The 15335-nt window shown below is 37.1% G+C and overlaps 1 protein-coding gene across 1 annotated transcript; it reads left to right on the top strand.

Annotated features, from left to right (window-relative positions):
• Positions 1 to 115: 115 nt before the first annotated feature.
• Positions 116 to 9091, top strand: manf (mesencephalic astrocyte-derived neurotrophic factor). The gene is made up of 4 exons (XM_084349998.1): positions 116 to 329; positions 2116 to 2243; positions 4942 to 5083; positions 5797 to 9091. Exons 1-4 carry the CDS (start codon positions 242 to 244, stop codon positions 5979 to 5981), a joined length of 543 nt encoding a protein of 180 aa, XP_084206124.1. The 5' UTR covers positions 116 to 241; the 3' UTR covers positions 5982 to 9091.
• The last annotated feature ends 6244 nt before the right edge of the window (positions 9092 to 15335 follow it).

Genomic DNA, 15335 nt, shown 5'->3' with positions numbered 1-15335 from the left:
GAATGTTCTGTCTCCGTCCAATCAGAGGAACGTGCGTGGAGGACTACAGGAAGCGTCGGACCTCTCGACCAATGAGGCGCCGGCATAGTATGACGTGGCACCGGAACAGCCCGTACAATCAGGAACGGTTGCGTGCTCACTTTACCGGCGTCTGTAGCGAAGAAGCGTCAGCGACCCATGAGGACGAGGCGTTCGTGTTAGCAGCGGTTAAACATCGACACGTCTGATTATTCCGGCCGACATGTTGTGTCTCAGCGGGTTGTCGGTGGCTCTGGCGCTGACTCTGGTGCCCGGTCCGACTGAAGCCCTGAAAGAAGGAGACTGTGAAGGTAGGTCCGGCTGCTAGCTTCAGTTAGCTAACACAACATCAGCTGAACGGCTGCCTGCGTTCAGCAACTTTTAAATGAGTACAGGTAGCAGAGGCGTCCGGTCCAGCGGAACCGGGAGGTTTCTGTGAAGTGAAGAACCAGCCGCTGATGGCGGGAGGTCGTTTTTAATAAATTAGTGATGCTCGCAGGTTTACATGCAGTGCTGCTAATCATCCTCCCGAGGCTGCCAGTCTGGTGCCCTAAAAACCGTTTTGTCTTAAAATTCTGGGACTGGGAGGGAAACTCAGACCAGAACCAAGACCCAGACCGGTTCAGCTCACACTGGGATCAAATATCAAACAGATATTAGATGTCTTAGATTAACAATGATCAGTACTTAAAGGTACAGTATGTAGTTTTTGGTTTAATTCAAACTCATGATTTTAATATTTACAATATTAATGAGGTACAATACAAACTCAGGAATATTTATCTTTTCCATTGGTGAATTATCAAGCTGTTCTGGTGGCAGGGTCCGCCACATATAAACAAAGTAAAACATTATGAAATTGTGTTTCCCTTTAAGGTCAGTTCCCGAAACTACATCGTACAGCTTTAATGATGCATGACAAAGAAACACAGTACAGTGTTACATACTGATGGTTTTAATCATGTTTGAGCTTGACGTGATGCATGATTTTATAAGCCAATGCCGACATCAGGGAGTTTAAAAAAACAGAAAAAATCTGGTTGGTACACATAAAATTTTTGCAATGCCCCTTAAAATGTTGTCATCAATCATTTGTGATGAAGATATGTAACAGAGGCAGCATAATTTACTGTGAAACAATAAACTTCTATGTCCAAAATGACATCAGTGCACTGAAACGGTACATTTAACTGGAAACTTAATCGTCATGTATCACCCGAGCATCTTCTCTCCGCATTATAATCTCTAAAAGAAGTTTTAATATCGGACAACGTTTCTGCCAGTACAGATGTTTTTGTGAGAGGCTAATATCGGCAAAGCGGTTCATCTGTCTGGCTTTAATTATTTTCCTTATCGATTCAGCATTTGTCTGTAAAATGTCAGAAAGAAGTAAAAAGAACAGATTGTGATATCATGGTGACTCCTTCTAATTGCTTGTTTTGTCCAACCAACAGTACATTTTAATTTAGTTATATACTATTGTAACACATTTTCACATTTGAGCTGATGATAACAGTGAGTGTTCGGCATATTTGCTGTTTTTAAAAAGACATATCATTTATTGAATATTAAAATAGATAGAGGTAGGTAAGTAATCACCTGATTGTTTCTCCCAGTTTGAAGCCTCCATTTCTGGAGATGCTTCAGATATAAATGTTCACTCAAACACTATTTGAAATCCTGGAAATCTCCTTGAATTTTTTTTCCCCACAAAGTAAAGAGACAAGGAAACTTCCCAGTAAACAAACAAAAAGTGAACATTATTTATGTAGAAACTGTCGACTGTTCTTCTACAGGTAACTCACAAATGTTTTTATTTGCTGTAAGAATGTTTTTGATAAAATCAACATTAAGAAATGACTGAAAGGACAAAATGTCTTTGTTGAAGTGCCTGAAGTAGATCAACAGCTGTTACTGTGCCATCGTTTCTATATAACCTGATAGAAGTAACTTTATCAGCCAGCTAATAAGCTTTAGACAAAGCTCCACTCGTAGCAAACACCACATAATACTTGATTTACAGCTTGTGTTCATTCTCCCCCTGACAGCAGCCGCCTCTGTAAAGTTGTCTAATGAGTATTCTCCTCTTTGTTTCAGTGTGTGTGACCTTCCTCGGGAAGTTTTATCAGTCACTCACGGAGAACGACGTAAAGTTCAACAGTGCCGACATCGAGAATGCCCTCGTAAAGAGCTGCAAAGATGCTAAAGGGAAAGAAAACCGCTTTGTAAGTAAACCACAGATCGGGTCGTTGGTCGTTCGGTTACATGACTTTGATTCTGGATGTGTGGAGAGGGGAAGTCGTCACCTTGTTAAATTAGGTTTTTTAGACAAAAAGGTCAATGAAATGCTTCATTTTCACTCTTTACATCAACTGCTGCTATCAAATTTTCATGCTTTGATTTTTGTGGCTAAAATCATCATGATTAGCATCCGGTTCATCTTCATGCTACAGCCGGAGCAAAGACGTAATAAAATTACTTAACACTGTGATTGCCTTAGATTTAATCAAACCTGATGAACTGAGCAGCATTAATGATATTAAACACACAAGAAGCAGGTAAATGGTTTAAAGATTACGACAGCTGACTGGGAGTTAATTTGTGCTGTGGCTCTAACAGTCCTCCATGTTTTCCTGCGTGTTGGGATTTCTTTTATTATTTCTTATTTACAACAGTTCAGTCCTCAGACCTTTAAAAGTCATGATTTTAATTTTAGACTGCTGGCAGCGGATAAAAAAATGCTATTGTCCTAAAATGTTTGATGACTTTTGAACCGCTAATCTGATCCATACGTCACATGAGAGCATCTCATCCAGGTATTTTGCCCTTTGTGCTTCACTATGTGACGGTTGACTCGGAGCTGACTGGAGGTGAAACGGGTCGAGTTTAGCTCCACTTCCAACGTTACTTTATGCTGTTTACAAGCTTCATTATCAGAAGGCAGGTCAGCTCAGTTTATGTGTATTATTAACATTAAAACAGCCTCTGCTCCTGGAGGTCTGCCGAGTGGACCGGTAAACCAAACTCCATCTAAAAGCAGCTGTTTTAAGGTCGGCCTTATTTTTTCCACAGTAAAAACCGTAGTTACAAACCTTACGTTTTTCCCACGTAGTTTCCTCCTCCGGGCGATGTTTGTAGCTGAGCTTCTTGTGTTGTTTATGTTCGATGGATAATATATTCTCTATTCTTCATTGTCCTCTGTTATGATTTAATAACCTTTCTGAACACATCTGCATGCTCAGTAAATGAAATGTAGAATTAAACACCAGCGATAATATTATAAAAAATGGCTTCACGTGGAAATCTAAAACATCCACGAACATCTTTTTAAATAAAACAAACTAAGCTTCCTGTAGTTCTGTCTGAGCTCACAGTAAAATAAACGTCCTTCTGAATGAAATGATGTGACACTCGATCTTTGAGGGTTTAAAGTTAAAGTTTCTGATCCGACCACCTGACTCGTTGTCAAAAGGCAGAACGTGAGAACAGAACAGCGACGGTCGGCTGCACAGTCGTAACTGTCTGTTGCTGTAGGAGAGCTGAAGCTGACCTGTGAGGAAGAACGTTTGTCAGTGATGAAAATGAATGTCTCTCCCTGAATGTTACGACTCAGCACCTTTTTAAACTGGCTGCACCTCTTCAGGAGGGCGAGGAGCTAATTTTATCGCAGCAGCTCATGGCCGGAGGAGCAACAGCTCGTCACACGTGGAGCCGGTTTCACAGGTCCGGCTTGGTCTCTTGTGGTTTATCAAAGCTAGAATATTTCCTGGGGTCGTTTGTCTCCGTCCACCAGACTCAGATAATTAAGCCGATGTAGTGAAGACTTTGAAGGAGTTTAAAAAAAGGTGTTGTATGTCTGAGTCCAGTGAGAAACATGATGTCTTCACTTAGAGACTCTTTGTGCTGAGGAGTACAGAGGACTGATAGTTTCATCACGTGGTGCAACGACAATCCCCTCAAGCTCAATATCAGCAAAACCAATGAGCTGGAGGTCGACTGCTGCTGGATCTCGTTTAGTCTCCAAGTTTATTGAGACAACCAAAAAAAACAGTCACAGTTCACACAGAAGGATCTCAGCGAGCGCCGTTCTGCCTCCGAGCTGAGGCTTTTTGTCCTTACTCTCCAAAAACTGCTGAAATCCTGTAGTGTGAGTTTAGTGCAAGTCTATTTTCACACCGAACCTGTTTAGTTCAATTCAATGTTCGAGTTCAGGATTTTTCCCAGAAAAGGAGTTCTGTGTGAGTTAGTTTCCTATTTTATGTTCTTCAGCTGTTCCCCATTAACAAGTGAGGGAAACGAGTGAAGATGTGGAGACCACACAGTAAACGTCCTCCTGCAGCGTTGCAGCAACACGCTTCTCTTTACCTTCACCAAGAAGGGTTATGTTGGTTTGTCAGCAGGATTACACAAAAACTACTGAACAGATTTCCACAGAACTTGGATGGAGGATGAGTGTCAGCCCAGAATAGACCCAGAAACATTGGTGTGGATCCAGGACCAGGAATTTTCTTTTTTTTTTTTTTTTACCTTCTTTAAAATGGCCAGACGGGATGTTTCTCCACATCTTTGAATAATTCTTGATTTACAAATAAATAAGTGTATTTAGGTTTCTGGTATCTATGAGTACAATTTGAGTCCTGTTATGTTAGTATTTATGATGTGAGGTCCAATAATGGTCAGTCGTGCTAATGATGTATGATGACATCACCAACACATTTTCACTCCTCTTGGTTCATTTGTAAAAAGTTTTTCCCGCCAGTTCAACTGAATGACTCAAACTGCAGGTGTGAATGAACCCGTGGTCTTACAGCCTCCATATTCTTTGGGTTTTTGTTTATTTTTGAGATACTCCTTTTTCACGCCATAATTTTCCACTATAAAACCGTCCAATCCGCTCTCTTTCTCCTCATGTCACATGTCTAGTGTTACTACATCGGGGCGACGAGTGACGCCGCCACCAAGATTATCAACGAGGTGTCGAAGCCTCTCAGCTACCACTTCCCCGTGGAGAAGATCTGTGAGAAGCTCAAGAAGAAGGACAGTCAGATCTGCGAACTGAAATACGGTGAGGAGGAAGAAAAAGTTACATTTCTACTCGCAGCCGTACTTTGTGTCTTTCCAATCCATAAGATCCAGAGTTACATTCATTACAGAGGGCAGAACGTGTGAGCCAGTCGGCTGTCGTCTTTGTGGTGAGTGCAGCTTTTTGACCGAGACACAGGAGATGTGAGGCGACGCAACAGTCGGCCTTCGTCACAACCGGTTGTTTGATGTCAGTTTGGTGTGTCTCAGCCCTTCAGCAGCATCAGAAGACACTGGTACCGATACCAGAACAACTCTAACCAGCATAGCAGCAGTGTGTCTTTGTGTAGGTGTTTTATGATGTAAAAAATAGTTTAAACTCAGAGGTGATGTTCCTAGAAATTAATTTATGGATGTGAGGCAATAAGAAAAATGAATTTGGCAGTAAGAATATTACATTTGCTGCCAAAATGATGAGAAATCGTAGAAAATATTCATCCTCATATCCTGTAAATGTCTTTAATTTTGAGGAACACATGTGGACACCTGCTGTGCAGTAGCATTGATCGCTTTATTGCAAAACTGCAGTAAGTCTGCCCGTCAACAGACCTGCTGACATGTTTACATTCACTGTTACTTATCAAACCCAGTGTGTGTACTCTTGACGTGCCGGACATTAAAACACCCACTCATAATAAAAACGCACTTTAATATAAGAGTTTGACATTCATCCTCATGTTGTGTCTCTTCCTGTAGACAAACAGCTGGACCTGACCACGGTGGACCTGAAAAAGCTTAAAGTGAAAGACCTGAAGAAGATCCTGGAGGAGTGGGGCGAGTCCTGCAAAGGCTGCGCCGAAAAGTCCGACTTCATCCGCAAAATCACAGAGCTCATGCCCAAGTACGCCCCGGCAGCAGCCAGAGCACGGACAGATCTGTAACGAGGGGCGAAAACACATAAAACACAACTTTGGAGGACGACCAGGAGAGGAGGAGGAGGAAGAGGAGGAGGAGGAGGAGGAGAAGAAGATTTTTGTCTGACATGTTTGTATCGGTCTTTAGGGCGTGGACACTGATCTGGTAATCCCACACTGATTCAGAAGTATAGATGTTCGTGGGCTGAGGTCCTCTGCTGTACTTTAAAATCACATGTCGGGGGACGAGCAGTGTTTGAGCCGGGGAGGAATTCATCAGGAGCGCTGATTAAAGAGGACATTTGAGCTTTAGGAGAAGTTTTTCTGCTCGTGTAGTCGATACATTTCACAGTACGTTGGCTAAATAAGTGACGTTTGGTTATATACTCCAACACAGTTAGTCCATTGATGCATTTTAATAGAAAGAAGAGCACCTGAGTGACTCTTTAGTCGGTGAGCAGAGAGCAGCTGTGTTTGATGCAGGATGACGTCACATGTTTTATTGGTCACTTACATCCTGCTGTTCACAAACCCATGTCGAGCACATCTCCAGCCCTCTGCTGACACCACCTGATAAGATCATAATGCCAAGATGCATCCTGGGAATTCATCATGTGTAAAGAATGTGTTTAATGTCCTTCAACTTAACCCTGATTTCCATGACGTCCTGTTGAGGAGGATGAGTGAACGCCGATGTTGAAGGAAAAGTGCTCCGTCTAAAAACAATCCTGACATTCCCACATGTACGTTTAAGGAACAGTTCACCCAAAAGTGAAAATTCAAAAGTGAAGTCATTATCTTCGCATTAGTTTCCTAGTCCACAAAACATTTCTGGAGCTTCACAGGAAGACAGCGTTGCAGGGACTTTTACATGGAAAAAATGTGGTCTGCTGTAATCCAAGTCTCCAGAAGCCTCGAGATTGTAAATTGATTTGAAAAAGCTTTATTTACACCCTTTTTTAAACTGAAATCGTCACTGTAGCTGCGAAGCTTAAAGCGTGAGCGTGCACCCGCTTCAGACAGGGTGCACGAGCTCGACCACGTCGGGTGTAAATAATGTCTTTACAATTCAATTTGGGATCGAGCGTTATGGAGCCATACCGGAGTGATCAGTCCACACCGGCCCTGAATAAACCCCTTTCCAATGTAATAGAGAATGAAATGCACATTCCTGCCATTAAATGTTTATCTGAAGTTAAGATGCAGCTTCAGTACTTTGAGTTTGTCAAATCAGGTGGTCATCTTCCAAAGACCTTTATTATGAAAGTCACTGTTTTTGTTACTAACCACCCTGCAGGAAGAGAATTTCTATTCATAGCAGCTTGTTTAGAGATTGAGGTGATTTCATTAGAAAGGGATCTTTTAATGGCCGTATGAAGAGCAGGAATGATTACAGCAACCAGAAATGTTTTTCGATGTCCATGTGGGCGTGTCAGGATTGTGTTAAGATAGGTTAAGAAGAATGTGAAGCTATAAAAAGCCCATGACCTCACTCCTGCTGAGACATCCAGATCTCTAACCCTCTCCCCTGTAAACCTTCAACTTCGTCCTTTTGTCTAAATTTACAATGTCAGCAAAGTCGCCCATCTTCCAACACACAGTCAAACAAACGGCAGTTATTAAAAAAGTTAAAGTAATTGGTTGTTTTTGTTCTCACTCATGACTCGTGTTAGATTCAGGCTTTTTGTTGGACAGCAGTAGTCAGTAATCCACAAGAAGTTTAATTGTATTGAACTGGCTCTGAATACTCGACGCTGCAGTTTTTACAGAAGCAGCAAATAATTGTCGTCTTCTGCCAGAAAAATGCAGCTCCGACAAAACCAATACTCAGAGGACATGGAGTATGGGTGACTGACGGTGCATACAGAAACTTTTCAGACTTCAAACTTTTCTCATTTTTCTTTACGTTTCAGACTTCTTAAAATGGATTTAATGGGTTTTTTTTCTCAATCCACAGACAATACACCACAATCGAGAATAAAAAAACTGGTTTTGGAGTGTTTTGTATATGACACCAGAGTCCCGCTCCTTCTGGTGTGCCCCATGGGACCTTATTTCAGAAAATATACATAGAAACTGTTTGAATTGTGCCATGAATTACACACATGTTGTGCATGTTTATCGATTTTAAAGTCCATTTTTCATTTAGATTTGTGTGAAACTTCATCTTGCTCAAGATGTGTCATATCAGATTACATTCAGCTTCGTCTGGAGCCACAAAAGACTTGATACTGCTTTTTATTTTAGACATGCAGTCGTACTTCCCAAGACCTGTAAACACACTTTTTTAAACACTGTTTTTGACGTAATTGACTTTTCTGCAACAGCGACTGTGAGACTAAACATGAAACAATCCTGGATCTCAGGTTTTTGCTCTGTCATTGTGGAGGACTGTGATTAGATTGATGAGGAAACATGCAAGCCATTTTAAGACGAGTCTGAATCTTGACCAAATGTGGAAAACTCAAACAGTCCATATGCACCGTATGTTAAAGTACAAGTACATTGCTGGTCTTTGACTCAAGGAGGTACAAAAATCTTCCTTCTCACACCATGGTAAAAACATATTTAGGTAAAATATTTATTGAGGGTTTTTTTTAAAGATTTACCTCTTTTCATTTCTAATAGGTGATTATTGTTTCCTCGCTTTGTTTTGGGGTTTTTGTTTTGGTCCGACTGATTACATCCCAGATGGTTTCTGTAGTGCTGCCGTACGTGTCGTGAACGTTGTGACTCATGAAATATGCCTTCCATGCAGCGCCGGGATCGCTCGCAGTGTAATCTAATCAGGAGTTTAAATTTGAGATTAAAATTGAATGTGGGGAACTAAAAATGTTTGATGCCACTCACCCACACCTGTGTCACAAGCACAGCCAGAACATGTTCCTGAACACGGAGGGGAAGCGACTACATACCCCCACCACCCCCGGACTGTTGTGTTTTTCAGAAGGGATCCACATTTTATTGTTTGATGTACTTAAAAAAAAAAAAAGAAACGGTTTGTGATGCTTGATAACACTTGATGGGAAATGAAAACTTAAAATATGCTGTTGTTTCACATTGACCTTTCATGTACAGCCCCAGGCATTTGTTACAACTGTACTATTCTACTTTTTCATTAAAATCTGAAAAAAGTCCATCTGATGATTTCCTTTACCATGTGAGTTAAACTGAAATGAAATGTTAACTGATGTTTCGAAATGACTTGGTCAATCAAATATTTTCTAAAGACTGATTCAAAAAGTAGCAAAAAACTTTAATAGATTTTCATTCAAATTAAGATTTCTATGTAATTTGTTTAAAAGAAATGGATTTTAACCCTAACCCAAAGATCTGGATGAAAACAGCCTCATGAGACATTTGTTTTAAGAGCAACATTCATCGATGGTGCAAAATTAAACTGAGTATTTTTTATAAAACGAAATGTGATCCACATGAATGTTTTTTTAAACAATTTAGTGTCACGAAAACAAAAAATTTGGCACCACATGAATTCTTTTTCTTTTTTTTTAATCTTTCATGAATTTCTTTAAAACAAATTTGTTGTAACATAATTTTTTTTTAACTTCGTGTCACAAATTATTTTTTTAAAAAGATTTGGTGCCACAAATGATTTTAAAAAATTTGGTGTCACGCATGAAATAAAAAATAAAAAAATTAGTATCATGAAATAATTTGTTAATTTGGTTTCACACATGAAATCTTATTTAAAAGAAATTTCGTGTCACTTGATTTTTAAAAAAATTGGTGTCACATATGAATTCTTTTAAAAAAAATTGGACTCACATTTTTTTTAAATTGGTGACATTCATTTTTTGTCTTGAATTTGGTATCACACATGATTTTTTTTTTAAAACAAGATTTTTTTACTTGGTTGCAGCCATGAAAGGAAAAAAAAACCCAATTCAGACATGAAAGAATAAATGTCCTGATTATTTCTTTTTTCATTTTACTCAGTATTATACAAGAAAGAACATTTTGTTTATGAAAGACATTTTTTTCGCTTCGATTTGGACATGGAAAAAAAAAATCTTCCTTTTCACTCGGTTTGACACAAGAAAATATTTTTTCATAAACAAAGTTTCCTGGAAATTCCCAGAATTGTTCCTGAAAATTCCCAGAAACTTTATGGATTAATTTTTTTCTAACAATTTGGATGTGAAGAAAAAAATAATCAGAATTGTTTTATGTATGTGTAAACCAGCTCTACCAAAAAGAATGAGTTACCTGAGTGTCCTGAAAATTTCAAATAATAAAATCTGAAAACAAATCTGGAAAATTCCCAGAATTTCCCCACAAAATTCCTGGAATTCCCCCCAAAATACTGGAATTTTCACCAAAAACTTCCCAGAAGATTCCTGGAATTTTCCCGGAAGATTCCCAGAATTTTCAAAAAATCCCAGAAACTTTACGGATTATTTTTTTCTGACAGTATGGACATGATGGAAAAATAATCAGAACTTTTTTTATTTCACAGATGTTTGTGTAAACCAGCTCTACCAAAAAAATTAAGTTTCCCGACAGTTTCCCAAAAATTTCATAAAATAAAATCTGACACAATTTGAAGAAATTTTAAATTTTCCGAAAAAAAATCCAAGAAAATTCCCAGAAACTTTATAGATTAATTTTTTTTCTGACAATTTAGACAAGGAAAAATAATCAGATTTTTTTTTCACAGATGTATGTGTAAACCAGCTCTACCAAAAATGCAAGTTTCCTGAAAATTTGGTATAATAAAATCTGAAAACACAATGTTCACACTTTTGAAGAAATCTGGAATTTTTCAGAAAAATTCGGAAACTTAGATGATGACAATTTAGGCTTGAAGGAAAAATAATCAAAAACAAAAATTTCAGACGTATGTGTAAACCAGCTCTGCCAAAAAAATTAAGTTTCCTGACAGTTTCCTGAAAATTTGGAATAATAAAATCTGAAAACACATTTTTCAATCTGGAAAATTCCCAGAATTTTTCCCAAAAAATTTTCAGAAACTTTACGGATTTTTTTTTTTCTGGTAATTTGGATGTGAAGGAAAATTAACCAAAAATGTTTTTTTTATTTCACAGATGTTTAAACCAGTTTCCCAAAGGATTCTTACTGAATTTTTCCAATATGTACATGTGAAGAAAAAAATCCTGAAAGTTTTATTTCACAGATGTTTTGTGTAGCTATTCTCAGAGTCTCCTGGACAAAAAAAGGGTTTCCTGACAGTTTTCCAAATTTTGTATTAAACAAAATCTGAAAACACATTATTCACACTTTTGAATAAATCCTGAAAATTCCCAGAAAGTTTCCTGAATATTCCTAGAAAGTTTCCGGAAACTTTCCTGGAAAGTGCAAAATTCTGGAATTGTTTCTGAAAATTCCAAGAACGTATGACAGCTTCCTTTATTCCACACAAAACAAGGCTGACTTTTTCCACCACTACACCTGTTGTCCCTGCAGTCGATCCTCCAACTTGGTCTTCACACTTCAGCTTGAAACATGTAGCACTTTTCAAAAAAGTCTCATGTTAACAACTGACAGGCCGAAAGTCTCACATCCTGTTTACACTTTTTATGTGTTCCCTGGAGCTAAATACCTCCAGCCTCCACATGTTAATGTGTCCAGCACTATGGTTTATGAACTGATGACATCACATCAGCCTCAGCTGTACTCTGTGTATTGGGTATTGTGGACGGTGTTTGCCAGACATAAACAAGCACCAGAATGAACTCAAAAACAGTCAATAGGATGAAATAAATCCACTGTTGAATCTGATTGTCTTGAGATATCAATGTCAGTTTCATGGATATTGCTGAAATGTTTTGTTTCCCAGCTACATGTCTAGACCAGCTCTACCAAAAATGTAAGTTCCCTGGAAAGTTTCATGTAAATTCCCAGAAACTTTACAGATCAATCTTTTTCTGACAATTTGGACATGTGAAGTAAAATTAACCTGAATTTTCTTTTTTATTTCACAGATGTATGTGCAAACCAGCTCTACCAAAAACAAAAAGTTTCCCAATAATTTTGTATAAAATAATCTGAAAACACATTTTTCACACTTTTTCACACAAATTCCTGGAAAGTCTTCGGAAAAATCCTGGAATTTTCCCTGAATTTTTCTGATATATATGTGACGGAAAAAATCCTGAAATTTTTATTTTTCAGATTTTTTGTGTAGCCATTCTCTACCAAAAATGTTGAAATTGACATTGCTATATGTGTAAACAAGTTCTACCTGAAAATTCCCGTAAAGTTTCCTGTAATTTCCCTAAATTGTTCCTGAAAATTCTTGGAAACTTTATAGATGTTTTTTCTGACAATTTGGACGTGAAGTAAAAATAATCAGAATTTATTTTTTTATTTCACAGATGCATCCAGCTCTATCAAAAAATTCAGTTTCCTGAAAATTTCGTATAAAAGAATCTGAAAACACATTTTTTAAACTTTTGAAGAAATCCAGAAAATTCATGGAATTTTCTCAAAAAAGTTCCAGAAACTTTCTGGAAAATTCAGTTTTCCCAAATTTTTGTTTGCTGAAAATTTGTATTTTCCAGGTATATGTGTAGACCAGCTCTCCAAAAAAAATGTAATTTTCCTGAAAATTTTGCATTAAAAAAACAAATCTGACAACAAATTTTATACACATGAGAAAAAACTGGAAAGTTTCTGGAAAATTTCCGAAATTGTTCCTGAATTTTTCCAATATATAGATGTGAAGGGGAAAAAAAAATCCTGTTTTTTTATAGAAGAAATCTGGAAAATTTCCTGGAATGTTTCCGGAAATTTTCCAGAATGGTTCCTGAAAATTCCAAGAAACTGTGGATTGTTTTCTGACAATTTGGACATGTGAAGGAAAAACTTGCTTTTATTTTACAGATGTTTCTGTAGACAAGATCTACCAAGTTTGCCGACAGTTTCCTTTATTTCACACATAAGAAGACTGAATTTTTTCACTACACTGACACTCAAAGATTTTTTCACAAAATCTTATTTTCACTTTTTTTTTTCTTTTTACAACTTTGCCTATGAAATGAAATTTGTGTTACTTTTTTCACTTGGTTGCAGAAAAATTTCCCAATTCCGACATGAAAGAAAAAATGCGATTCTTTCTTTTTTCATTATACACAAGAAATACATTTTTTTCACTTGATTTAGTCTCCTGAAAATCTTCCTTTTCACTCGGTTTGACACAAGAAAAGAGTTTTTCACTAAAATGCTTTTTCTCTTCTTTTTGTCCTTGAAATGAAAAAGAGAAAATAAACTTGGTTTCAGACATGAAAATAAAATAAAATAAGTAAAACTCCTGAAAATCTTCTTTTTCACTTGGTTTCACAAAAAATATTTTTCACAAAATTGTATTTTCACCTTTATTTTTCTTCTTTTTTCTCTTTCTTCTTCTTTTTTTTTTACAATTTTGGCCCTGAAATGGAAAAAAAAAATTATAGGTGCTGCGCAGCAATGGGTCAGGTCCGGGCTATTTTTGGCAAATTTAGGCAATTCTGAGCAACAAACAGGAGAATAGGAAGACAAGACAGTTGACAACAATGTTCGTTTTGGACCACTCGAGGCTTGAACCCACAACTTCTGGAACCAAAGACTGTCATCTATCGCTCTGAGCTAATTGGCAAGTGGCAATACAATAGTGGCTTCACAAATTGAGTAAGCCAGTCACTGTTGTACAGGCAGATTTGAAACCACTGTAAAAAATTCAGTTATCAAGACAAAAATCTGAAAATACACATATTGCAGCATGGAGATGTTGGTAATTTGAAAAATGATTGATTTGCTCCATAAGTGAATAACTGGTGTTTAGCTATGTCATCATTGCATTGACTCCAGTTGTTCCCATGAAAGAAACATGTAAAATGCTGTGAAAAATGCAGTTTTTGAGGGTCAATTTTTGATAAATCAAAGGAGGAGAGAGGAAATAGGTTTAAGAAGTTTTACAGTTTTTGAAAAAAAACTGAGTGATGTACTTCATAATTTTTAATAGGTTTAAATGTACAAAAGTTTCTTCAATATTGAGGCTACAGTTTGATGAGAGTTCTGAAGCTGTAGCAAGTATGGTTGATTTGTTATGAATTTTCAAAGTTTTGAACTTTAGACGCTTGCTGTAGCACCACCATCAGGACTATTGGCTTGGGTTTACAGCTGAGGTAATCTGGCAATGGACTGGACCTTTGTGCAAAATTTGGTTAGCTTTCGTCCATGGTCCAGTCCAAGCTATTTGTTTTTATTAAATCTAGAGGCTTGCTGCGATGCCACCGTCAGGACAATGGTCTTGTGTTTTCTGAGTGATGGACTTCATAATTTGTAATGAGTTTAAGTGGACTAAAGTTTCAGCAGTATTGGGGCTACAGTTTGGTGAAAGTTTCAAAACTGTAGCATGTACTGTTGATTTTGTAGGTATTTTTAAAGTTTTTAAATTTAAACGCTTATTGTGCCCCCCCCAGGAGGAATGTTGACATGTCCTTGGAATTAAGTAAATCTGGCATGGGGCCGGACATTTCTGTAAAGTTTGGTGAGTTTTCGCCCATAGCTGCCCGGACCCTAAAAATCTACTTGGTTGCGACATGAATGAAAAAGTCCCTATTCATTCTTTTTTCATTTTACTCAGTATTACACAAGAAAGACATTTTGTTTATAAAAGACATTTTTTTCACTTGGTTTTGGACATGAAAAAATAAATCTCCGGAAAATCTTAATTTTCACTTGGTTTGACACAAGAAAAGATTTTTTCACAAACATGTTTTTTCCCTTTTTTCCTCCCTGAAATGAATAAAAGAAAATAAACTTGGTATCAAACATTTAAACAAATTTGTCACTGAAATTCTTTTTTTCACTTTAACAATTTTGTCCCTGAAATGAACAAAAAAAAAAAAAAAAAAAAATGAACTTGCTTGGGACATGTAAAAAAAACAACTGAAAATCTTCCTTTTCACTCAGGAAATTATTTTGTAAATATTGTTCCTTTAAATTTTCTTTTTAATATTTTTATGTTTACATTTCTGTCCATTAAATGAAAAGAAAAAAAAAATCACTTGGTTTCCAAAATGAACACAAGAAAAAAACACAACAGCATTTTTTTTTCGCTCAAAATGTAAGAAATGTTGCTTTCACTCGGTTTCACACAAAAAATTTTCACTGTAAAAAAATGTTTCACATAAAAAATGAAAAACATTTGCCCCCTGAAATCTCTTTTTGAAACTGTTTTCAAGATCAAAAATGAAACTTCAAGCTCAAAGATTATATTAACTCTGTGTACTTTTATCAGTGTTATCATTATGGCAGCGTATTGATGCCCCACCAAAAAAACAAAAAATGGATCAGTATGACGTTATAACCTAAAGATTTTATTGTAATAGCAAGACGTTTTCATGTTATTATAATATA

This window comes from Pagrus pagrus, assembly GCF_965226575.1.
Source record: "Pagrus pagrus genome assembly, chromosome: 3".
Classification (NCBI taxonomy): Eukaryota; Metazoa; Chordata; class Actinopteri; order Spariformes; family Sparidae; genus Pagrus; species Pagrus pagrus.
The sequence above is the reverse complement of the archived record's forward strand: the minus strand, read 5'-3'. Positions and strand labels throughout refer to the sequence as shown.

What these genes read in the sequence shown, in the direction of transcription:
- manf (XM_084349998.1), top strand. Translation starts at nt 242, where the DNA reads ATGTTGTGTCTCAGCGGGTTGTCGGTGGCTCTGGCGCTGACTCTGGTG. An exon ending in GAAAGAAGGAGACTGTGAAG is followed by an intron (nt 330 to 2,115) that starts GTAGGTCCGGCT and finishes TCTTTGTTTCAG; the next exon opens with TGTGTGTGACCTTCCTCGGG. An exon ending in GATCTGCGAACTGAAATACG is followed by an intron (nt 5,084 to 5,796) that starts GTGAGGAGGAAG and finishes CTCTTCCTGTAG; the next exon opens with ACAAACAGCTGGACCTGACC.